This window comes from Mustela nivalis, assembly GCF_964662115.1.
Source record: "Mustela nivalis genome assembly, contig: HAP1_SCAFFOLD_236, whole genome shotgun sequence".
Classification (NCBI taxonomy): Eukaryota; Metazoa; Chordata; class Mammalia; order Carnivora; family Mustelidae; genus Mustela; species Mustela nivalis.
Genome location: NW_028136400.1, coordinates 717,773 through 741,275, shown reverse-complemented (window position 1 = coordinate 741,275; position 23,503 = coordinate 717,773). Strand labels below are relative to the sequence as shown.

General features: G+C 44.3%; 1 protein-coding gene across 2 annotated transcripts; it reads left to right on the top strand.

The window, feature by feature from the left end:
• Positions 1-15,609: 15,609 nt before the first annotated feature.
• LOC309857031 (conserved oligomeric Golgi complex subunit 2-like) lies at positions 15,610-23,254 on the top strand. Of its 2 annotated transcripts, none has more exons than XM_082749927.1 (4): positions 15,610-15,685; positions 20,605-20,784; positions 22,437-22,564; positions 23,120-23,254. In XM_082749927.1, the coding sequence occupies exons 1-4, from the start codon at positions 15,653-15,655 to the stop codon at positions 23,160-23,162; spliced, it is 384 nt and encodes a 127-aa protein (XP_082606053.1). In that variant the 5' UTR covers positions 15,610-15,652; the 3' UTR covers positions 23,163-23,254. The 2 variants fall into 2 exon arrangements, with proteins under 2 accessions (XP_082606053.1, XP_082606054.1); XM_082749928.1 differs by lacking the exon at positions 15,610-15,685 and adding an exon at positions 17,361-17,424.
• Positions 23,255-23,503: the final 249 nt, after the last annotated feature.

Genomic DNA, 23,503 nt, shown 5'->3' with positions numbered 1-23,503 from the left:
AATTACCAGATATGGGGGCTCCTGGGTGGCTCAGTGGTTTAGGCCTCTGCCTTCGGCTCAGGTCATGATTTCAGGGTCCTGGAATGGAGCCCCACATCGGGCTCTCTGCTCAGCGGGGAGCCTGCTTCCCCCCTCTCTCTCTGCCTCCCTCTCTACCTACTTGTGATCTGTCTGTCAAATGGGTAAATAAGATCTTTAAATAAAGAATTACTAGATGTGAAATACATCGAGGGTATGGGAAGGAAAATGATTTCACCTGATCTGACTAGGAAGTGGTTGAAGCCTGAATTAAAGTGCCACAAAAAGAGTAGAGACCTGGGAAATATATGGGGTAAAAATCCCTAGACAAACAGCAATAATAACTGGCTGCTCTTTATTGATCCAGATCCTGCGGTAGGCAAAGAAGAGCTGGTTTTAGCCTGAGGATGATCTCCGTTTGTCTTCATGATCTGGCATTTCCTGCAAGCCAGGCATGGGGCTCTGCACTAGAGCTGCAAATGCTGGGGGCCCTCATTGTCCCTTTTCTCTTCTCAGGGGGACAACGGGCATGTCCATGGTGCAGTGTGACAGGCTTTACCACAGGGAGATAATAGACTGCCAAGGGTAGGTGGGAGCTGGGAAAAGCCACTTAGGAACAGATTTTCAAGGGAGGTGATAGACAAGGGCAAAGCGAAGAATGAGGATGAGTGTGTCAAGTTTCAGAGTGCCAGGAGGCAGCACAGTGCATTCGGGAAACTACAGCAAGTTCATGACAACCGACAGCTGATCTGGCAGCATCACCTGGGGATGGAGGCTGAGCCCCGGGGTTAACACTGGGGGTGAGAAGGTTTGTATACTATGGCGAGGAGGTGAGGTACTACACTGTGGGGGCACAGGGAGCTACCGGAGGATTTCAAATATCAGAATCGTAACCATAATAGAGTATTTCATTGCATCCTAGCTTTCATCAAGTGTAAGATGCACTATAGTTTATGTTCGACTAAGAAAGAGAAATGCTGTCAGTTAAAGTAGGATATGTCATCAAGTGCAAGGTGAGTGCCACCTTAAGAGATATTAAAATGGGGGGGGGGGACAAATCTTAGAACAAGTAAATTGTGGTAGTAGAATAATTAAGAAAGATCCAACACTTGGATCAACTAAAGAAGTGATTATTGCTTACCATGTGCCCCAAACTATATTAAGTCCTAGAACAAGAGACGTGCTCATCTTGAAGCCTTGCAGCTGTTAGACCCAAGGTACAGAGGGCAGTAGCCAACGACCAGCAGGCCCCAAGTGCCATGTGAAGACTCTAAGAGCAACTGCCTTTGAAAGAGAAAACGGTTGACAGTGGGCTTTCTGAGGTAGAGAATTACTAGCTGGGAAAGTAGTAAAATTGACACAGAATCGGAATTGATGCCCCTACATGACAGAGTTGGTGAAACTTCCCTTCTCAGAGATCTTGAGGCACCTCAGAAATGAATTTTTCATTTTGGACAGAACATTCAGGATAAATATGATCTGTTTGAATTCCTGGTTTCTCATTAGGACAGATTCTTAGGCTTCACTGGCAGAAGAAAAGGGTTTTGATAATCCAGGGTAAATCCTGACAAAAGCAAAGCACGGTATCTATGAAAAACTAACCCCTCAGAGGAGAACAACAGATAAAGGGCCAGGCCTACCTGACCCTGCAGGATAGGTAAGGTTAGTCTGGCAACAGGGGTATTTGGGAACTGCCCATCTCCTGCTAGAAGAGCTAGAGAAGACCCCTTCCGGAGAGACCACCAAGAGAGGAGAGCAGTAGGTGCTAATGATGAAGAATATTTTAATCAGGGGCGCCTGGGTGGCTCAGTGGATTAAGCCTCTGCCTTCGGCTCGGGCCATGATCTCAGTGTCCTGGGATTGAGCCCCGCATCGGGCTCTTTGCTCAGCAGGAGCCTGCTTTTCTATCTCTCTCTGCCTGACTCTCCGCCTACTTGTGATTTCTCTCTCTGTCAAATAAATACAGAAAATCTTTAAAAAAAAAAAGAATATTTTAATCAGCAGAGATGGTCAAAATGACAAAGTTCCATGATCAGAGTAAACATATGGGATTTAAAAATAAAAAATAAAAAAATTTTTTTGAAAGGCTTTTCTTTAAAGGAATTTAAACAAAAGACCTTTTTAAGAGACAGTTGGCTGTTTAAACCCAAAGTACAACTCACTGAGAGAATCGCCGCATTATTTATTGGGGTAGAAAGGACCTGGAATGTAGAAAGACCCATTCTGCAGAGGAAAAAATAGAATCACTAACAGGCCTCATGCCTTGCACAGCCAGTGGCTAGAATACCTACCCCATCATACCCTGTGCTAGAAGGCCACTAGAACCATTTCAACTATGTTAGTTTTTCTTGGAAGCCAACAAGTGTTTGCCCAGTTAAGAGCGCGGTAACAATCAGTCACGTTATGTTATAATGATTGTCGATATCTTTAAAAGCCTTGTCAAGTTCCTTTTTGAGTAACCCTCACCCCACCCTTAGAGAAATTTATCTGTGGTTCACCTCTTTGAAGTACCTCATTGTTGTTCCACATTTACCATAGCCGAAAAACAACAAACAAACAAAAAGCTTTTTATTAACAAAGTGTTCAGAAGGGGGCGCCACTGTAAACAATGAGAGTTTTCGCTGCCGGGACAATTTTGTTGCAGAAACAGCTGAAAGCAATCAGGTCAGACAGAGCCAAGGGCTGGAGGGATTTTTAAAATGACAAAAACCGAACCAAATCTAACCAAAACAAAAATCAAAACCAATGGCCAAGATTTCAAGTTTGCTACTAAAGGTATGACATTCTCCTAAGACATGCGAGTGACTTGATCACTTTATTTATATATTTATATTTGAAGAAGAAGGAACTATTTGATGCAGCAAATCCACGTTGGTTAAAAATTACCAGATATGGGGGCTCCTGGGTGGCTCAGTGGTTTAGGCCTCTGCCTTCGGCTCAGGTCATGATTTCAGGGTCCTGGAATGGAGCCCCACATCGGGCTCTCTGCTCAGCGGGGAGCCTGCTTCCCCCCTCTCTCTCTGCCTCCCTCTCTACCTACTTGTGATCTGTCTGTCAAATGGGTAAATAAGATCTTTAAATAAAGAATTACTAGATGTGAAATACATCGAGGGTATGGGAAGGAAAATGATTTCACCTGATCTGACTAGGAAGTGGTTGAAGCCTGAATTAAAGTGCCACAAAAAGAGTAGAGACCTGGGAAATATATGGGGTAAAAATCCCTAGACAAACAGCAATAATAACTGGCTGCTCTTTATTGATCCAGATCCTGCGGTAGGCAAAGAAGAGCTGGTTTTAGCCTGAGGATGATCTCCGTTTGTCTTCATGATCTGGCATTTCCTGCCAGCCAGGCATGGGGCTCTGCACTAGAGCTGCAAATGCTGGGGGCCCTCATTGTCCCTTTTCTCTTCTCAGGGGGACAACGGGCATGTCCATGGTGCAGTGTGACAGGCTTTACCACAGGGAGATAATAGACTGCCAAGGGTAGGTGGGAGCTGGGAAAAGCCACTTAGGAACAGATTTTCAAGGGAGGTGATAGACAAGGGCAAAGCGAAGAATGAGGATGAGTGTGTCAAGTTTCAGAGTGCCAGGAGGCAGCACAGTGCATTCGGGAAACTACAGCAAGTTCATGACAACCGACAGCTGATCTGGCAGCATCACCTGGGGATGGAGGCTGAGCCCCGGGGTTAACACTGGGGGTGAGAAGGTTTGTATACTATGGCGAGGAGGTGAGGTACTACACTGTGGGGGCACAGGGAGCTACCGGAGGATTTCAAATATCAGAATCGTAACCATAATAGAGTATTTCATTGCATCCTAGCTTTCATCAAGTGTAAGATGCACTATAGTTTATGTTCGACTAAGAAAGAGAAATGCTGTCAGTTAAAGTAGGATATGTCATCAAGTGCAAGGTGAGTGCCACCTTAAGAGATATTAAAATGGGGGGGGGGGGACAAATCTTAGAACAAGTAAATTGTGGTAGTAGAATAATTAAGAAAGATCCAACACTTGGATCAACTAAAGAAGTGATTATTGCTTACCATGTGCCCCAAACTATATTAAGTCCTAGAACAAGAGACGTGCTCATCTTGAAGCCTTGCAGCTGTTAGACCCAAGGTACAGAGGGCAGTAGCCAACGACCAGCAGGCCCCAAGTGCCATGTGAAGACTCTAAGAGCAACTGCCTTTGAAAGAGAAAACGGTTGACAGTGGGCTTTCTGAGGTAGAGAATTACTAGCTGGGAAAGTAGTAAAATTGACACAGAATCGGAATTGATGCCCCTACATGACAGAGTTGGTGAAACTTCCCTTCTCAGAGATCTTGAGGCACCTCAGAAATGAATTTTTCATTTTGGACAGAACATTCAGGATAAATATGATCTGTTTGAATTCCTGGTTTCTCATTAGGACAGATTCTTAGGCTTCACTGGCAGAAGAAAAGGGTTTTGATAATCCAGGGTAAATCCTGACAAAAGCAAAGCACGGTATCTATGAAAAACTAACCCCTCAGAGGAGAACAACAGATAAAGGGCCAGGCCTACCTGACCCTGCAGGATAGGTAAGGTTAGTCTGGCAACAGGGGTATTTGGGAACTGCCCATCTCCTGCTAGAAGAGCTAGAGAAGACCCCTTCCGGAGAGACCACCAAGAGAGGAGAGCAGTAGGTGCTAATGATGAAGAATATTTTAATCAGGGGCGCCTGGGTGGCTCAGTGGATTAAGCCTCTGCCTTCGGCTCGGGCCATGATCTCAGTGTCCTGGGATTGAGCCCCGCATCGGGCTCTTTGCTCAGCAGGAGCCTGCTTTTCTATCTCTCTCTGCCTGACTCTCCGCCTACTTGTGATTTCTCTCTCTGTCAAATAAATACAGAAAATCTTTAAAAAAAAAAAAGAATATTTTAATCAGCAGAGATGGTCAAAATGACAAAGTTCCATAATCAGAGTAAACATATGGGATTTAAAAATAAAAAATAAAAAAATTTTTTTGAAAGGACTTTTCTTTAAAGGAATTTAAACAAAAGACCTTTTTAAGAGACAGTTGGCTGTTTAAACCCAAAGTACAACTCACTGAGAGAATCGCCGCATTATTTATTGGGGTAGAAAGGACCTGGAATGTAGAAAGACCCATTCTGCAGAGGAAAAAATAGAATCACTAACAGGCCTCATGCCTTGCACAGCCAGTGGCTAGAATACCTACCCCATCATACCCTGTGCTAGAAGGCCACTAGAACCATTTCAACTATGTTAGTTTTTCTTGGAAGCCAACAAGTGTTTGCCCAGTTAAGAGCGCGGTAACAATCAGTCACGTTATGTTATAATGATTGTCGATATCTTTAAAAGCCTTGTCAAGTTCCTTTTTGAGTAACCCTCACCCCACCCTTAGAGAAATTTATCTGTGGTTCACCACTTTGAAGTACCTCATTGTTGTTCCACATTTACCATAGCCGAAAAACAACAAACAAACAAAAAGCTTTTTATTAACAAAGTGTTCAGAAGGGGGCGCCACTGTAAACAATGAGAGTTTTCGCTGCCGGGACAATTTTGTTGCAGAAACAGCTGAAAGCAATCAGGTCAGACAGAGCCAAGGGCTGGAGGGATTTTTAAAATGACAAAAACCGAACCAAATCTAACCAAAACAAAAATCAAAACCAATGGCCAAGATTTCAAGTTTGCTACTAAAGGTATGACATTCTCCTAAGACATGCGAGTGACTTGATCACTTTATTTATATATTTATATTTGAAGAAGAAGGAACTATTTGATGCAGCAAATCCACGTTGGTTAAAAATTACCAGATATGGGGGCTCCTGGGTGGCTCAGTGGTTTAGGCCTCTGCCTTCGGCTCAGGTCATGATTTCAGGGTCCTGGAATGGAGCCCCACATCGGGCTCTCTGCTCAGCGGGGAGCCTGCTTCCCCCCTCTCTCTCTGCCTCCCTCTCTACCTACTTGTGATCTGTCTGTCAAATGGGTAAATAAGATCTTTAAATAAAGAATTACTAGATGTGAAATACATCGAGGGTATGGGAAGGAAAATGATTTCACCTGATCTGACTAGGAAGTGGTTGAAGCCTGAATTAAAGTGCCACAAAAAGAGTAGAGACCTGGGAAATATATGGGGTAAAAATCCCTAGACAAACAGCAATAATAACTGGCTGCTCTTTATTGATCCAGATCCTGCGGTAGGCAAAGAGGAGCTGGTTTTAGCCTGAGGATGATCTCCGTTTGTCTTCATGATCTGGCATTTCCTGCAAGCCAGGCATGGGGCTCTGCACTAGAGCTGCAAATGCTGGGGGCCCTCATTGTCCCTTTTCTCTTCTCAGGGGGACAACGGGCATGTCCATGGTGCAGTGTGACAGGCTTTACCACAGGGAGATAATAGACTGCCAAGGGTAGGTGGGAGCTGGGAAAAGCCACTTAGGAACAGATTTTCAAGGGAGGTGATAGACAAGGGCAAAGCGAAGAATGAGGATGAGTGTGTCAAGTTTCAGAGTGCCAGGAGGCAGCACAGTGCATTCGGGAAACTACAGCAAGTTCATGACAACCGACAGCTGATCTGGCAGCATCACCTGGGGATGGAGGCTGAGCCCCGGGGTTAACACTGGGGGTGAGAAGGTTTGTATACTATGGCGAGGAGGTGAGGTACTACACTGTGGGGGCACAGGGAGCTACCGGAGGATTTCAAATATCAGAATCGTAACCATAATAGAGTATTTCATTGCATCCTAGCTTTCATCAAGTGTAAGATGCACTATAGTTTATGTTCGACTAAGAAAGAGAAATGCTGTCAGTTAAAGTAGGATATGTCATCAAGTGCAAGGTGAGTGCCACCTTAAGAGATATTAAAATGGGGGGGGGGACAAATCTTAGAACAAGTAAATTGTGGTAGTAGAATAATTAAGAAAGATCCAACACTTGGATCAACTAAAGAAGTGATTATTGCTTACCATGTGCCCCAAACTATATTAAGTCCTAGAACAAGAGACGTGCTCATCTTGAAGCCTTGCAGCTGTTAGACCCAAGGTACAGAGGGCAGTAGCCAACGACCAGCAGGCCCCAAGTGCCATGTGAAGACTCTAAGAGCAACTGCCTTTGAAAGAGAAAACGGTTGACAGTGGGCTTTCTGAGGTAGAGAATTACTAGCTGGGAAAGTAGTAAAATTGACACAGAATCGGAATTGATGCCCCTACATGACAGAGTTGGTGAAACTTCCCTTCTCAGAGATCTTGAGGCACCTCAGAAATGAATTTTTCATTTTGGACAGAACATTCAGGATAAATATGATCTGTTTGAATTCCTGGTTTCTCATTAGGACAGATTCTTAGGCTTCACTGGCAGAAGAAAAGGGTTTTGATAATCCAGGGTAAATCCTGACAAAAGCAAAGCACGGTATCTATGAAAAACTAACCCCTCAGAGGAGAACAACAGATAAAGGGCCAGGCCTACTTGACCCTGCAGGATAGGTAAGGTTAGTCTGGCAACAGGGGTATTTGGGAACTGCCCATCTCCTGCTAGAAGAGCTAGAGAAGACCCCTTCCGGAGAGACCACCAAGAGAGGAGAGCAGTAGGTGCTAATGATGAAGAATATTTTAATCAGGGGCGCCTGGGTGGCTCAGTGGATTAAGCCTCTGCCTTCGGCTCGGGCCATGATCTCAGTGTCCTGGGATTGAGCCCCGCATCGGGCTCTTTGCTCAGCAGGAGCCTGCTTTTCTATCTCTCTCTGCCTGACTCTCCGCCTACTTGTGATTTCTCTCTCTGTCAAATAAATACAGAAAATCTTTAAAAAAAAAAAGAATATTTTAATCAGCAGAGATGGTCAAAATGACAAAGTTCCATGATCAGAGTAAACATATGGGATTTAAAAATAAAAAATAAAAAAATTTTTTTGAAAGGCTTTTCTTTAAAGGAATTTAAACAAAAGACCTTTTAAAGAGACAGTTGGCTGTTTAAACCCAAAGTACAACTCACTGAGAGAATCGCCGCATTATTTATTGGGGTAGAAAGGACCTGGAATGTAGAAAGACCCATTCTGCAGAGGAAAAAATAGAATCACTAACAGGCCTCATGCCTTGCACAGCCAGTGGCTAGAATACCTAACCCATCATACCCTGTGCTAGAAGGCCACTAGAACCATTTCAACTATGTTAGTTTTTCTTGGAAGCCAACAAGTGTTTGCCCAGTTAAGAGCACGGTAACAATCAGTCACGTTATGTTATAATGATTGTCGATATCTTTAAAAGCCTTGTCAAGTTCCTTTTTGAGTAACCCTCACCCCACCCTTAGAGAAATTTATCTGTGGTTCACCTCTTTGAAGTACCTCATTGTTGTTCCACATTTACCATAGCCGAAAAACAAACAAACAAAAAAAAAAGCTTTTTATTAACAAAGTGTTCAGAAGGGGGCGCCACTGTAAACAATGAGAGTTTTCGCTGCCGAGACAATTTTGTTGCAGAAACAGCTGAAAGCAATCAGGTCAGACAGAGCCAAGGGCTGGAGGGATTTTTAAAATGACAAAAACCGAACCAAATCTAACCAAAACAAAAATCAAAACCAATGGCCAAGATTTCAAGTTTGCTACTAAAGGTATGACATTCTCCTAAGACATGCGAGTGACTTGATCACTTTATTTATATATTTATATTTGAAGAAGAAGGAACTATTTGATGCAGCAAATCCACGTTGGTTAAAAATTACCAGATATGGGGGCTCCTGGGTGGCTCAGTGGTTTAGGCCTCTGCCTTCGGCTCAGGTCATGATTTCAGGGTCCTGGAATGGAGCCCCACATCGCGCTCTCTGCTCAGCGGGGAGCCTGCTTCTCCCTTCTCTCTCTGCCTCCCTCTCTACCTACTTGTGATCTGTCTGTCAAATGGGTAAATAAGATCTTTAAATAAAGAATTACTAGATGTGAAATACATCGAGGGTATGGGAAGGAAAATGATTTCACCTGATCTGACTAGGAAGTGGTTGAAGCCTGAATTAAAGTGCCACAAAAAGAGTAGAGACCTGGGAAATATATGGGGTAAAAATCCCTAGACAAACAGCAATAATAACTGGCTGCTCTTTATTGATCCAGATCCTGCGGTAGGCAAAGAAGAGCTGGTTTTAGCCAGAGGATGATCTCCGTTTGTCTTCATGATCTGGCATTTCCTGCCAGCCAGGCATGGGGCTCTGCACTAGAGCTGCAAATGCTGGGGGCCCTCATTGTCCCTTTTCTCTTCTCAGGGGGACAACGGGCATGTCCATGGTGCAGTGTGACAGGCTTTACCACAGGGAGATAATAGACTGCCAAGGGTAGGTGGGAGCTGGGAAAAGCCACTTAGGAACAGATTTTCAAGGGAGGTGATAGACAAGGGCAAAGCGAAGAATGAGGATGAGTGTGTCAAGTTTCAGAGTGCCAGGAGGCAGCACAGTGCATTCGGGAAACTACAGCAAGTTCATGACAACCGACAGCTGATCTGGCAGCATCACCTGGGGATGGAGGCTGAGCCCCGGGGTTAACACTGGGGGTGAGAAGGTTTGTATACTATGGCGAGGAGGTGAGGTACTACACTGTGGGGGCACAGGGAGCTACCGGAGGATTTCAAATATCAGAATCGTAACCATAATAGAGTATTTCATTGCATCCTAGCTTTCATCAAGTGTAAGATGCACTATAGTTTATGTTCGACTAAGAAAGAGAAATGCTGTCAGTTAAAGTAGGATATGTCATCAAGTGCAAGGTGAGTGCCACCTTAAGAGATATTAAAATGGGGGGGGGGGACAAATCTTAGAACAAGTAAATTGTGGTAGTAGAATAATTAAGAAAGATCCAACACTTGGATCAACTAAAGAAGTGATTATTGCTTACCATGTGCCCCAAACTATATTAAGTCCTAGAACAAGAGACGTGCTCATCTTGAAGCCTTGCAGCTGTTAGACCCAAGGTACAGAGGGCAGTAGCCAACGACCAGCAGGCCCCAAGTGCCATGTGAAGACTCTAAGAGCAACTGCCTTTGAAAGAGAAAACGGTTGACAGTGGGCTTTCTGAGGTAGAGAATTACTAGCTGGGAAAGTAGTAAAATTGACACAGAATCGGAATTGATGCCCCTACATGACAGAGTTGGTGAAACTTCCCTTCTCAGAGATCTTGAGGCACCTCAGAAATGAATTTTTCATTTTGGACAGAACATTCAGGATAAATATGATCTGTTTGAATTCCTGGTTTCTCATTAGGACAGTTTCTTAGGCTTCACTGGCAGAAGAAAAGGGTTTTGATAATCCAGGGTAAATCCTGACAAAAGCAAAGCACGGTATCTATGAAAAACTAACCCCTCAGAGGAGAACAACAGATAAAGGGCCAGGCCTACCTGACCCTGCAGGATAGGTAAGGTTAGTCTGGCAACAGGGGTATTTGGGAACTGCCCATCTCCTGCTAGAAGAGCTAGAGAAGACCCCTTCCGGAGAGACCACCAAGAGAGGAGAGCAGTAGGTGCTAATGATGAAGAATATTTTAATCAGGGGCGCCTGGGTGGCTCAGTGGATTAAGCCTCTGCCTTCGGCTCGGGCCATGATCTCAGTGTCCTGGGATTGAGCCCCGCATCGGGCTCTTTGCTCAGCAGGAGCCTGCTTTTCTATCTCTCTCTGCCTGACTCTCCGCCTACTTGTGATTTCTCTCTCTGTCAAATAAATACAGAAAATCTTTAAAAAAAAAAAAGAATATTTTAATCAGCAGAGATGGTCAAAATGACAAAGTTCCATGATCAGAGTAAACATATGGGATTTAAAAATAAAAAATAAAAAAATTTTTTTGAAAGGCTTTTCTTTAAAGGAATTTAAACAAAAGACCTTTTTAAGAGACAGTTGGCTGTTTAAACCCAAAGTACAACTCACTGAGAGAATCGCCGCATTATTTATTGGGGTAGAAAGGACCTGGAATGTAGAAAGACCCATTCTGCAGAGGAAAAAATAGAATCACTAACAGGCCTCATGCCTTGCACAGCCAGTGGCTAGAATACCTACCCCATCATACCCTGTGCTAGAAGGCCACTAGAACCATTTCAACTATGTTAGTTTTTCTTGGAAGCCAACAAGTGTTTGCCCAGTTAAGAGCACGGTAACAATCAGTCACGTTATGTTATAATGATTGTCGATATCTTTCAAAGCCTTGTCAAGTTCCTTTTTGAGTAACCCTCACCCCACCCTTAGAGAAATTTATCTGTGGTTCACCTCTTTGAAGTACCTCATTGTTGTTCCACATTTACCATAGCCGAAAAACAAACAAACAAACAAAAAAAGCTTTTTATTAACAAAGTGTTCAGAAGGGGGCGCCACTGTAAACAATGAGAGTTTTCGCTGCCGGGACAATTTTGTTGCAGAAACAGCTGAAAGCAATCAGGTCAGACAGAGCCAGGGGCTGGAGGGATTTTTAAAATGACAAAAACCGAACCAAATCTAACCAAAACAAAAATCAAAACCAATGGCCAAGATTTCAAGTTTGCTACTAAAGGTATGACATTCTCCTAAGACATGCGAGTGACTTGATCACTTTATTTATATATTTATATTTGAAGAAGAAGGAACTATTTGATGCAGCAAATCCACGTTGGTTAAAAATTACCAGATATGGGGGCTCCTGGGTGGCTCAGTGGTTTAGGCCTCTGCCTTCGGCTCAGGTCATGATTTCAGGGTCCTGGGATGGAGCCCCACATCGGGCTCTCTGCTCAGCGGGGAGCCTGCTTCCCCCCTCTCTCTCTGCCTCCCTCTCTACCTACTTGTGATCTGTCTGTCAAATGGGTAAATAAGATCTTAAATAAAGAATTACTAGATGTGAAATACATCGAGGGTATGGGAAGGAAAATGATTTCACCTGATCTGACTAGGAAGTGGTTGAAGCCTGAATTAAAGTGCCACAAAAAGAGTAGAGACCTGGGAAATATATGGGGTAAAAATCCCTAGAAAAACAGCAATAATAACTGGCTGCTCTTTATTGATCCAGATCCTGCGGTAGGCAAAGAAGAGCTGGTTTTAGCCAGAGGATGATCTCCGTTTGTCTTCATGATCTGGCATTTCCTGCAAGCCAGGCATGGGGCTCTGCACTAGAGCTGCAAATGCTGGGGGCCCTCATTGTCCCTTTTCTCTTCTCAGGGGGACAACGGGCATGTCCATGGTGCAGTGTGACAGGCTTTACCACAGGGAGATAATAGACTGCCAAGGGTAGGTGGGAGCTGGGAAAAGCCACTTAGGAACAGGTTTTCAGGGGAGGTGATAGACAAGGGCAAAGTGAAGAATGAGGATGAGTGTGTCAAGTTTCAGAGTGCCAGGAGGCAGCACAGTGCATTCGGGAAACTACAGCAAGTTCATGACAACCGACAGCTGATCTGGCAGCATCACCTGGGGATGGAGGCTGAGCCCCGGGGTTAACACTGGGGGTGAGAAGGTTTGTATACTATGGCGAGGAGGTGAGGTACTACACTGTGGGGGCACAGGGAGCTACCGGAGGATTTCAAATATCAGAATCGTAACCATAATAGAGTATTTCATTGCATCCTAGCTTTCATCAAGTGTAAGATGCACTATAGTTTATGTTCGACTAAGAAAGAGAAATGCTGTCAGTTAAAGTAGGATATGTCATCAAGTGCAAGGTGAGTGCCACCTTAAGAGATATTAAAAAGGAGGGGGGGGGACCAATCTTAGAACAAGTAAATTGTGGTAGTAGAATAATTAAGAATGATCCAACACTTGGATCAACTAAAGAAGTGATTATTGCTTACCATGTGCCCCAAACTATATTAAGTCCTAGAACAAGAGACGTGCTCATCTTGATGCCCTTTAGCTGTTAGACCCAAGGTACAGAGGGCAGTAGCCAAGGACCAGCAGGCTCCAAGTGTCATGTGCATACTCTAAGAGCAACTGCCTTTGAAAGAGAAAACGGTTGACAGTGGGCTTTCTGAGGTAGAGAATTACTAGCTGGGAAAGTAGTAAAATTGACACAGAATCGGAATTGATGCCCCTACATGACAGAGTTGGTGAAACTTCCCTTCTCAGAGATCTTGAGGCTCCTCAGAAAGGAATTTTTCATTTTGGACAGAACATTCAGGATAAATATGATCTGTTTGAGTTCCTGGTTCTCTCATTAGGACTGTTTCTTAGGCTTCACTGGCACAAGGAAAGGGTTTTGAAAATCCAGGGTAAATCCTGACAAAAGCAAAGCACAGTTTCTATGAAATACTAACCACTCAGAGGAGAGCAACATATAAAGGGCCAGGCCTACCTGACCCTGCAGGATAGGTAAGGTTAGTCTGGCAACAGTGGTAGAGGGGAAGTGCCCCTTTAGGTTGGCATGGACAAAGCCCTCAATCAACTTTCTGTGCCTTTGCGACAGTTATGAGAAGTTCTGGTAAGTCCCCAATTAATGAAAACAGTCTGCTCTGACGCCTGTTGTCCTCTTCGGCTTTTCTCTAAGAATTCTTTTCATCTGTTAGTTTGGTGGTACTGGTGGTTGTATTTTAACGGTTCATGGTTATAATATTCACCTTCAGAAGTGTTGTAAATGATTTTGTTTTTGCATATGCTAAAAACCTAAAAAATCATGTTCGAATTGAAGAAGACCTATTCTCAGAGTAGACAACCTTAAAATGTCAGGGGAGAGGAAGCATATTTCCAAATTCAACTTATTAATGCCACTTTGGTCATATGTAAGTGGTTTCTAACTTACGAATGACTTGTATTTTAACAGTTTGTAATCTTGTAAAGATCCCCCCCCACCGCATGTAAGCTACGTGTGGTTAGGTTCCTGGGCTGATCTACAAAAACTGTGTAATCCCTAATGGAACTGAAGGATAATATAAATAAAATGTAATACTTAATAAATGTTACATTTGCATGTTCTCTCAGAAAAATCTCTGTTGTGGGAATGAGACTCCCCACCTCTAAGCCATTGGGAATAGGAACTCCACCTGGGTGAACAGTGGAGGGGCAGTTGTGGCATCACTTCTAACAGAAAACTGTGCTGCCCTGTCTCCCCTCCGGCCCCCCTCCCCGTCTGTGTCTGGTGCCCTGACTTACGGCCTCTGTCCATTCTGATGCCCTGTCGTAAACTTGTCAAAAACAACACCATCCTTCCTTGTGTGTCTCCTCTAGCTTGAGTGGCCTCTTGCGTCCCTCCCCTAAGACAGTGCCTGCATCCTAGAGAGAATATAAAGAGAACATAATTTAAGGGAAGACACAGTACATGGTTAGAACCAAAAAAAATGCGAAGTAATGGAAATATCAGTGCTGAGAAGCCTAGGGGAGGGGCAGGCAGGAAAGAGTTCGTGAAACAGGTAAAAATCTTGAGTTGTGCCTTGAGGTAGCCAATACTTTCCATGGTTTATGTCTCATTTGAATTTTACAAAATCTTGTTAAAGATACTTTTCCTTGGAATGGAAGGGATTTTCATGGTTCGCTGTTGGATTCCACACCAGCCGCTGTGGGGCTCTCCCACTGCCTCCTTGGTGTGCCTCTTCCTCCCGGGGCCTCATAGTGGTGTTGTTTCCCAAGCCTAGCCTTCCTTTGGCCTCCCACTCTTCTCTCGAACCCCCTCCCTGGAGGCAGATTTGCTCTACTCACACAGGCTCCCGTCCCACCTCACCCCCTGCCATCACCATATACCCTCCCTTTTCCATGGCCTGTTTTTATGGCCACTTTGGTCCTGCTCAGCCACAGGCCTGACCTGCCTTTCTGGTCCCAACTCTGAAGCTGTTCTGTGAGATTCTCAGATCACTGAGGGATACGACTATATCTGTCTTCATTGCATCCCTGTAGGCTGCCACAATACTGACGTCCAGGAGGTGTTTCATAATGTTGATGGAGTGAATTAATTCACCTTCCTGTGGAATTTTTGTGATCTGCCTACTTCATTCTAGTTGTTTCTGTTAACCTTTGTTTTGGCCCTAATTCCTAATTATCTCTTTATTCATTAGCTTCTGGACATGTTTCTCTACCTCTGTGCTCTGCCTTTTTCTGGTCTTCTGTTCTTCATTCTTGATTCCTGGTATTTCCATACCCACATTTCATCATCATGCATCAGTGCTTTGACATTCTTTCATTCTCCAAAATATGCAGAATCTAAAAAATTCATCTCAGTGAAGTTGGCCCTCCATTCCTATTTCTGCTTCTCTCCAGAAGGAAGCCTGCAGTGCACATGGCTGTGTGCCTGTCTGACCCTGCCCCTGAGTGTGTGTGCACTTACATCTGCTCCCCATCCCCTCCCCACCTCGGCAGCTGTGTACACATGGCTTTCAGAGTCCGATTCGAGCCCCGTCACATTTCCAGACTCTCCTGTACTTTGCTTCATATTATCTGTTCTCCATTCTAAGCCCCCTCATCCCCATAACTTTCACTGTATATGTCATTCTTCTTCTAGCCATGCGACCCTGCCTTCGTGTCATTATGCCCCCAGGTCATGAGTCCCCTCAACAGTAACTGTGTCTGGTATATCATGTTTTTTTTTTTTTTCAATATCTGCATAGTACTGGTGCACAGGTATTAATTTCTGTGGAATTGAATGAGATGTAGGAAATTGATAATGTGACAAAACAATGTCTGTAATACATTTTCTTTATTATTCTTTTAAAGAGTCTCAGGTCATCAGTCAGTGAAGGAATTCGGGCAGTAGATGAACGAATGTGTAAACAAGAGGACATAAGGAAGAAAAAGGTACCCTCCAGTAGATTTCTTATGCTGCATGCCAGTTGAAGCCCTCTCCTCTTGTCTCCGCGAACTTGTCAGCACTATTCAGCTTTTTTTCTTTTTTTTTTTTAAATTTAGCTTTTTTTCAAAGCTCTCACGCATGTGCATTTTATGCATTATGTCACGTTATCTACCTGAAATAAGAAGACAGAATTTCAGAGGTACCCACACGATCTCAAGATCACCCACTTTTTCCAGAACAAGAAACTGATAACTGTTGTCAGTGCAGCGCTTGACAGTTAATGACTGTATAAATTGTCAGCGGCCCTGTAAAGAAAATAGGCCTATATTAGAGACTAGGGGAGAAGTGGGCTTTCCAAAGCAAACTCAGGATTCTGCCGTAGGTTTGCTGTTATTTTCTGATCCTGTGTTCTTTATGTTCTGGTGTTCACTTTAATTTTTTCAATTCCCAGTAGTTAGCATGCGGTGTTGGCTTAGTTTCAGGTGTGTGAGACAGGCAATGGCTCTGTACATCTGAGGGCTCACCCCGGGAGTGTGCCCCTTAGTGCTATCTCCAGTTCCAAGTGTCCCCGATATCATTCATGAGCATAACGATGTAGGGGCACAGCGGGCATTGGAAGTCTGGGCTTCTGACTCTCGCCTGCTGCTCTGTACAATGTTTTCTATGTGTATTATTAGCATATTTGTTAAAATCTCAGTGGGGAGAAGCCTGTTTGAGGGACCTTCTGTTTAATTCGCCTCTGGATCTCCTCACAGCTTTTGTCCAAAGAATGCTTGTCGTGCGCTTCCAGACAAAACAGTAAGCTTTGTGAGAGCAGGGTGTATTTCTTGCTTTATTTTCTCGTGCCCCCCCACCCCCCGTTGGAATGAATATCGAGCTCCCAGGGGTGTTCATTATTATTATTATTTATTGAATGGATGACTTTGTATTTTTTTGTTCTTTAAGGATGAGAGTTTTCATAATGTCCCTCAACCTCTTTGATAATATTTGTAGTGTAAAAGGTCTTTAATGATTTGGTGCTTGGGCATATAGGTATATGCACATGTAAACTGAGAGGGCCAGTACAATCGGAAGCCAAAGTTAAAACATGAATAAAGGGCCATAAGAAAACAAATGGAGGGGCGCCTGGTGGCTCAGTTGGTTAAACGTCCGACTCTTGATTTTGGCTCAGGTCATGATCTCAGGATCATGAGATTGAGCCCCGCATTGAGCTCTGTGCTCAGCAGGATGTCTGCTCGAGATTCTCTCTCTCCCTCTGCCCCTCCCCTGCACGCGCACATGCAGTCTCTCTCTCTCTCAAATAAACAAATCTTTTTTAAGAAAATAGGAAAGAAATGCCCATAGAAAGATTCATGATGGGGAAAAAAAGAAATAAGAGTATAGAATATGAGAAAGCAAAGTCTAGGGTTTTTTTTTTCCTCTATAAACTTGCAATAGAATATGGAAGTATGCTTATTCTAGAACTAAGATTTGCATTCTTGAGAATTCTGTGTTTCATAGAAATATTCAAAATATAGCATGCCCTATATATTTGAAGTTAACTTTTGGTCTTATATTTTCCTGCATTTAGCATGGGAAATAAAGATGATTAAGAGTAAAGATGGTGACGTTTTTTGTTTGCTTAATTTTTATTTTTATAGATGTGTGTGTTGAGGCTTATACAAGTTATTTGATCAGTGGAAAAGATTGAAAAAATCTTAAATTCACAAAGTTCGAAAGAAACCTCTGCACTAGAAGCAAGCAGGTAAGCATTTTTTTTTAACTAAGTAGCACATAAATTAATACTTCACATCCAATCTAATTAGGCGGGGACGGCTTAGTTAGAATTCATTTCTGAACAAGAAGAAAATCCAGGTTTGTGGCTAGAATGTAGCTCCAGGAGAGTGGAGAGCATGAAATGGTAAAATCTATAACACGTTCCTATAAACGCTTTGGTTATAGACCACAGTTCCAACACGTCATTATGCTTGCAGTGTAAAAGTATATTTGGAATAACCTTCCCTGAGGACTAGCAAAGTCCTGTTGATCTTTAAGGCATACCTACCATTCATCTTGGTTTTTCTCCATCTCATTTTTTTTCCTAGACATGCCCAGAGTATTACCATTGATGTATTTTGCACCAGCATTATATTATTATGAAACAGTATAGGACATATCCAGTTGAAATTTACAAACAGGAAAGGAAAAACTTATGAAATAGGAAAAAGATGATGGCTCTCTTTGTTACACTGTGATTGTCTTGTTCCCTTCCTGGTGTGAATTTTCAATCATCCAGGGTAGATGAGTGACTCAGAAAATGAGTAGTTAGGTCCTGTCAGCACTGTGAGACGCACAGTGGTGCAGTGGGAGTAGCCGGGGCCGGTCCTACACATACCAGCTGGGCTGCCTGCGTCAAGGTCGCCTGGTGCCCTGAGTGCTCTGTTGTGTGACGCTAACAGTCCCTCCCCTTGCAGGCGGAGTTAGGTTTCTAAATTTTAGGAATTAAGGTTTTAGATTTGGAAGGAACTTGAGAGACCATATGCTCCGCATGTCTCATGATGGAGATTAAGAACGGACACATCCCAAAGGAAGCGATTCTCTGGTCCTAGGTCTCTGTCCCCTTTCACATCAAGGCATTCAACTAAGTGGTCAGCCTCCACTGTGCTTGTGTCTCTAGCCCATTGCACTCGTGCTTCTGCCCCGTTCGTCCACACTTAGCAGACAGTCTGCACGCGGCCCTTCTGCAGCCCGTGTGTCTCCAGCGGCTCTGCTTCACTGCGGCCCTTGGCAGCGCCTGCAGCCCCTCCAGCCATGTCCACGTTCGGCCCCTGGGGAGCTGGCCCTCCAGTGTTCTTCCCGTCTTTGCTGTTGCTGCTGTGCTCATCGGATAGAAACACCTCAGTGAGCTCTGTGTCTACAATCCTGTCCCTTTGCAACACTGTCCTTGATAAACAGACATTGTGCACTTTCTTGCTCAGAATTACCTTGGAGGACTTTTTTCTCCAGAAGAGCAGCTCTGAGCTCTAGAGTCAGGAAAGCCAGAGCAGCGTCAGTGCACAGTAAATCCATCATGCTCTGCCAGGCCCAGAAATGCCGAGAAAAGGATAAATAGGAAATGCACATGGGATCAGTCAGTAGAGGTTGGGATTAGGATTCTGCATTGGTCGTGCCAAGCGCTTGCCTTCCCTCCACACCAGTTCTGATGCTCTGGGATGGGGCACACCATGGCAGGTCTCCAGCGATTTTGGGTTTTCTTACAGTGTGTTTCCTTACTACCTGACTGCCCATCCTCAGATGTGGGATGCCTCATAGAGCCCAGCAGGGGCTTTGGGGCCTTTGTTGTGTGTTTTTTTTTTTTTTCTTTCACTGTTCGACCTCCTTTTGAATGGGGTTGACGCTTTCTAATGTGGGGGGCAAGAGGGAAGTGTATCCAGTCCACTTGATGGCAGATGCACTGTGAGTGATTTCTCACCAGCTCCCGGAGCACCGAGCTTGCTCTTTCTGCCGTTGGGTAAATTTAAACTTGGAGTCCGCTGCTCTGAGCGATTTCCCAGGTTGCTGCTAGGCGGTCAGTTTTAGCTGATTGAGGAGACAGCAGTAGTTGGTACTGGGGAGGTACTTGGGAGGGAGAATGAGGCAGGCAGAGAAGAAGAGGGGGCTTCGGGTATGAACGGTAGGACAGGGCAAGAGAGAGGAGGGGGTTAGAGAATGGGAGAAGAAGGGAGAAGAAGGGCACAAATGGGAGAGCCCGAGGAACGTGGAGGAATCATGCAGTTGTACCCACACTGACCTAAAATAGCTCCATCCCCTTGCCTGGGCCCTGTGGCCCGGGCCAGGCTGCGTCGGTGGCTTCTACGACCTCCCCGCTCCTCACCCCTTTCACTGGGGCCTGCTGCACAGACAGTTTGTCATGAAAATTGATGGCGTTCAGGTGCAGGTGCCTGAGCGCTGTAAGGCATGTGGGGCGGTGGGGGTGGCAGGTTTTTAACTTTGGGAATTACATTTCTCTAATTGTCTCTACTAGCCCTCTCTGGACTAGACAGATTTTGGAGAGAATTGCCACAGAATTTAACCAGTTACACTTTCATGCTGTTCAGAGCAAAGGCATGCCTCTTCTGGACAAAGTAAGACCAGCAAGTGTTGGTTTCGATTTTCAATTTGCTGTTTGCGAATTTCCTGGATGATTTTGGTTTGACCTAGCATTGCCCCTGATAATTGCTACTCTACAGGATTTTGAAGCTAGCTTTGAATTATTTTTTTTTCAGTGTCTCCTGCTTGGGACCCTGCTTCCATTATGTCACACTAGATAGATTTTGTGTAAAGACACAAGCGTAGTCTCCAAACTATGCAAGTAAAATTAATTCTGAATTTCATGTAACTTGACACATCATATGATGTAGTCAGAGTTCATTTATCCAAAGCCCTTGACTGGGTTTAAATGCACGTTTGTCAGATTTACTCCGTAGCTTAAGAGGCAAATAACTTTTTGTCATTCCGTAATTGTCTGAACTTCACTTTGATGAAGCCGACTTACTTTCAAAGAAATCATAGGGAGGGGACGCCTCAGTGGCTCAGTCAGTTAAGCCACTGCCTCTGGCTTAGGTCATGATCCCAGGGTCCTGGGATTGAGTCCCACCTTGGGCTCCTTGCTTGGCAGGAAGCCTGCTTCTCTTTCTGCCTGTGTCTCCTTGTGTGCTTGTGCTCTCTCTCAACAAATAAATAAATAAAAACCTTTAAAAAAAAAAGAAAGAAAGCAATCATGGGGAGAAGAGATTCATTGTTATTCTCTAGGAAATGTTGGGATTTTAATCTTACATATATTCTGGTAGAATTAGAGGCTCGCTTTATATATATAACACATATGTATATAAATTATACACATATATTTGAGCTTTTAGAAACTGTGGTACCTGAACCTTCTTTCCTGGTCTCTCTGTTCTTGCAGCGTATAGCCCACATTACGGCCATGCTGCAGCAGTCCCTGGGAGGCCTGCTGCTAGAAGGGCTTCAGACTTCCAATGTGGATATCATACGGCACTGCCTCCAGACTTACGCTACAATTGACAAGACACGGGATGCAGAGGCGTTAGTCGGTCAAGTACTGGTGAAACCATACATGGATGAGGTTTGTGCCCCCATGCACCTCATTCCACAAACACAGAGCATCTAATCTGGCTTTGTTTCTTGACTGGGTGCGAGAGAGCTCAGGGCTCTTCCTTGAAGATGCTCTTAGTTCCTGATCTTCTGGTTGTAAGAAAAGGTTGGTCCCGCTTGGTGCCCATCAGCATGGCAGGAATCAGGCATGCGCTCTGGTCTCTTCCAGTGATGCCATAACTCAGGGATCATCTTAATTTAGTAGGGGTGAGGGACTTGCCTAGGAAGAAGGTACGGATCAGAACATTTTCAGGTCAATTTCCATTTCCATAAGTTATACGTTAATGAAGTTGCCGAAAAGCGTGACCCCACCAAGGCGCCCGTGCCCACTGGAGGAGCTGGAAGACAGCTCTGTGCGCAGGGAAAGTCTGTGAGGGGAAGCGTCTTCGCAGAATTGATGTGGCCTGAGTCTTGAAGACCATGGGGGAGTTTGCCAGGCTAGGAAGGTGGGAGGGAGGGAATATTCAAAGATAAAGGGCTTTGAAGGGCGAGTTAGCCGGGTAGTACCTTAAGTCCAGAACTTGGTTACCCAGTGTTCTTGACCTATAAGGATACAGTAAAATACAGGGAGTCAGTGTATCCTGCCTCTGAGCGGCCGGAGTATGGGCTGCACCATGTGAGGCCGACAGCAATCAGCAGCTTCCAACTTAGAGAGCGTCGGTTTCATCTAGTTCAAGCGGACAGAAGTCATGAAGCCAGTCTCAGCGTTTGAGGGCTTTCTTCCAGTCACCTGCCAGTGCGAGTGTTCTTTCTGTCTGGTAAGTATAAAGCTACCCACCATGACTTCAGGATGAAAGGCTTCCAGTTTTAAAACGAAACAGTATCCCAGTGATAGAAATGAAATTGAAGGATTAATTTCAGTAATCTTCTCAGCTTCATTAAGACTACTAAAAGTAAATGATCTGTCAGTTCTTTGTATGTATCCTATTATAGTTCATAGCTCTCTCTGTGGGGGTGAAAAAGATCACATTATTCTTTGTCACTAAATGAAAATATTTTAGTTATTTAATTTATGCCCTTTTCATTGAACTGAATCTAATATGCTAAATTGGGGAAGTACTTTACGTTTCCATGTCATTAAATGAACTGTGGCCACGTTTGTATTTTAAGTTTGTATGCTTGTCATTCACCTCCTGCAACTCAGCCTCACCAAAAAAAATTAAATACTAAAGCAAAATAAGATGTGTTTTCTTCCATCACTTTCCATCTCAGCCCTTTCCCTGTTCTGGAGACGGTAGAGGATAAGGCCAGGGTGAAGATGATACAGAGCTGTTGTCTGCAGATACAGTATTTTGCTTTTAAGCTCAGAAGGGAAGCAGATGAGTGTGTGTGATGTTTTAGCTTCAGGCCAGTCTCTGTCCCTCAGCCTCTGTGTCCCCCAGGGTTGGAGCAGTATTCCCAAATCCCAGGACCTAGATTTTCATGCCAATGTTACTTACCTCCTGTTTAGAAAGCATACTGAGTGGGGAGGAGGAAGGACGAAGTGCATTTTTAAGGTTTACACGATTCTTTTCTCTGTAGTGTATAGTTCATACTTCTCTTTTAGGTGCTTTAAAAACAAACAAAAACACAAACAAACAAACAAATAAATAAATAAAAATAAAACGCTCTTCCTTCTGCTAGGTGATTGTAGAGCAGATCGTTGAGTCTCATCCAGACGGCCTGAAGATCATGTATTCTAATAAGCTCCTGGAGTTCGTTCCTCACCACTGCCACCTTCTTCGAGAGGTCACAAGAGGAGCCATCTCAAGGTGACGTAAAATGCTGTGTATGCACCTGAGCTCAGTTTAGTGACCACCTGTCACCTCCTCATGTGCCGCTGATCCCTGGCTGTCCTGTCTGACCCGGGAACGTGGGAACGTGTGCTCTTCCCTATTTGTTACCAGTGCTGTGAGGCAGGTGTCACTTGCCTGGGTTTACAGGGAAGGGAATGAAGAGTGGGGACGTATCTCAATGGTGACATTTGTGTGACTCCAGAGCCTCTGCTTTTCTCTTGTCTATACTGTCTCCTTAACCAGGCTCAAAATCAAAATTGGTTTTCTTCCATTATTGTGATGTCATCATCGGTCTAGAAATACCAATTCATTTTAATTCAACATGTTTTATACTGATGGCAATTAAAGTCATGAACGGTTTTCCCTCCCTCTCTTATTTCATTTCCATGGCTTTCCAGTTCTGTTTCATGAATATCCCATTACCTTCCACCATCTCCATCATCCCAGTCCAGACCTTTGTTGCCTTTTGTTCGAGGGTAGCGGGCTCTCCCCACCTGGTCTCCCAGCTCCACCTGTCCCTCTTCATTGCAGCCCTCAGCTGTCCCACCTGCCCAGAGCTCTTCAGCCTTCCTGAGTCGCTCGTGGCTTCTCATCGCCCACAGAAGAGCATCCAGTCTTCCTGGTGTAACCTGTGACCGTTGGTGCTTGAGTCCTAGTGGTTCTCCGCTGTAGAACTCCCCCATACCACTATGGTTCCTGGCCAGACAGGAGCACTTGACCTTCCCTAACACACCTGGTACAGAAGATCCCTGACTTCACCTTGGTTCAGTTTATGGTTTTTTGACTTTTTATAATAGTGCAGAAGTAATATGCATTTAGTTTGGATCTTTTCCCAGGCTGGCGATCTACAGTAGGGTCCTCTTTTGTAATGCTGGGCAGAGGCAGCGAGCACAGCCCCCAGGCAAACCACGTGAT

Coding starts and splice junctions, on each gene's coding strand:
- LOC309857031 (XM_082749927.1), top strand. CDS start 15,653: ATGTGTAAACAAGAGGACATAAGGAAGAAAAAG. Junction 15,686..20,604: donor AGGACATAAGGAAGAAAAAG/GTACCCTCCAGT, acceptor CTGTTCTTGCAG/CGTATAGCCCACATTACGGC. Junction 22,565..23,119: donor ACAAGAGGAGCCATCTCAAG/GTGACGTAAAAT, acceptor TCTTCATTGCAG/CCCTCAGCTGTCCCACCTGC.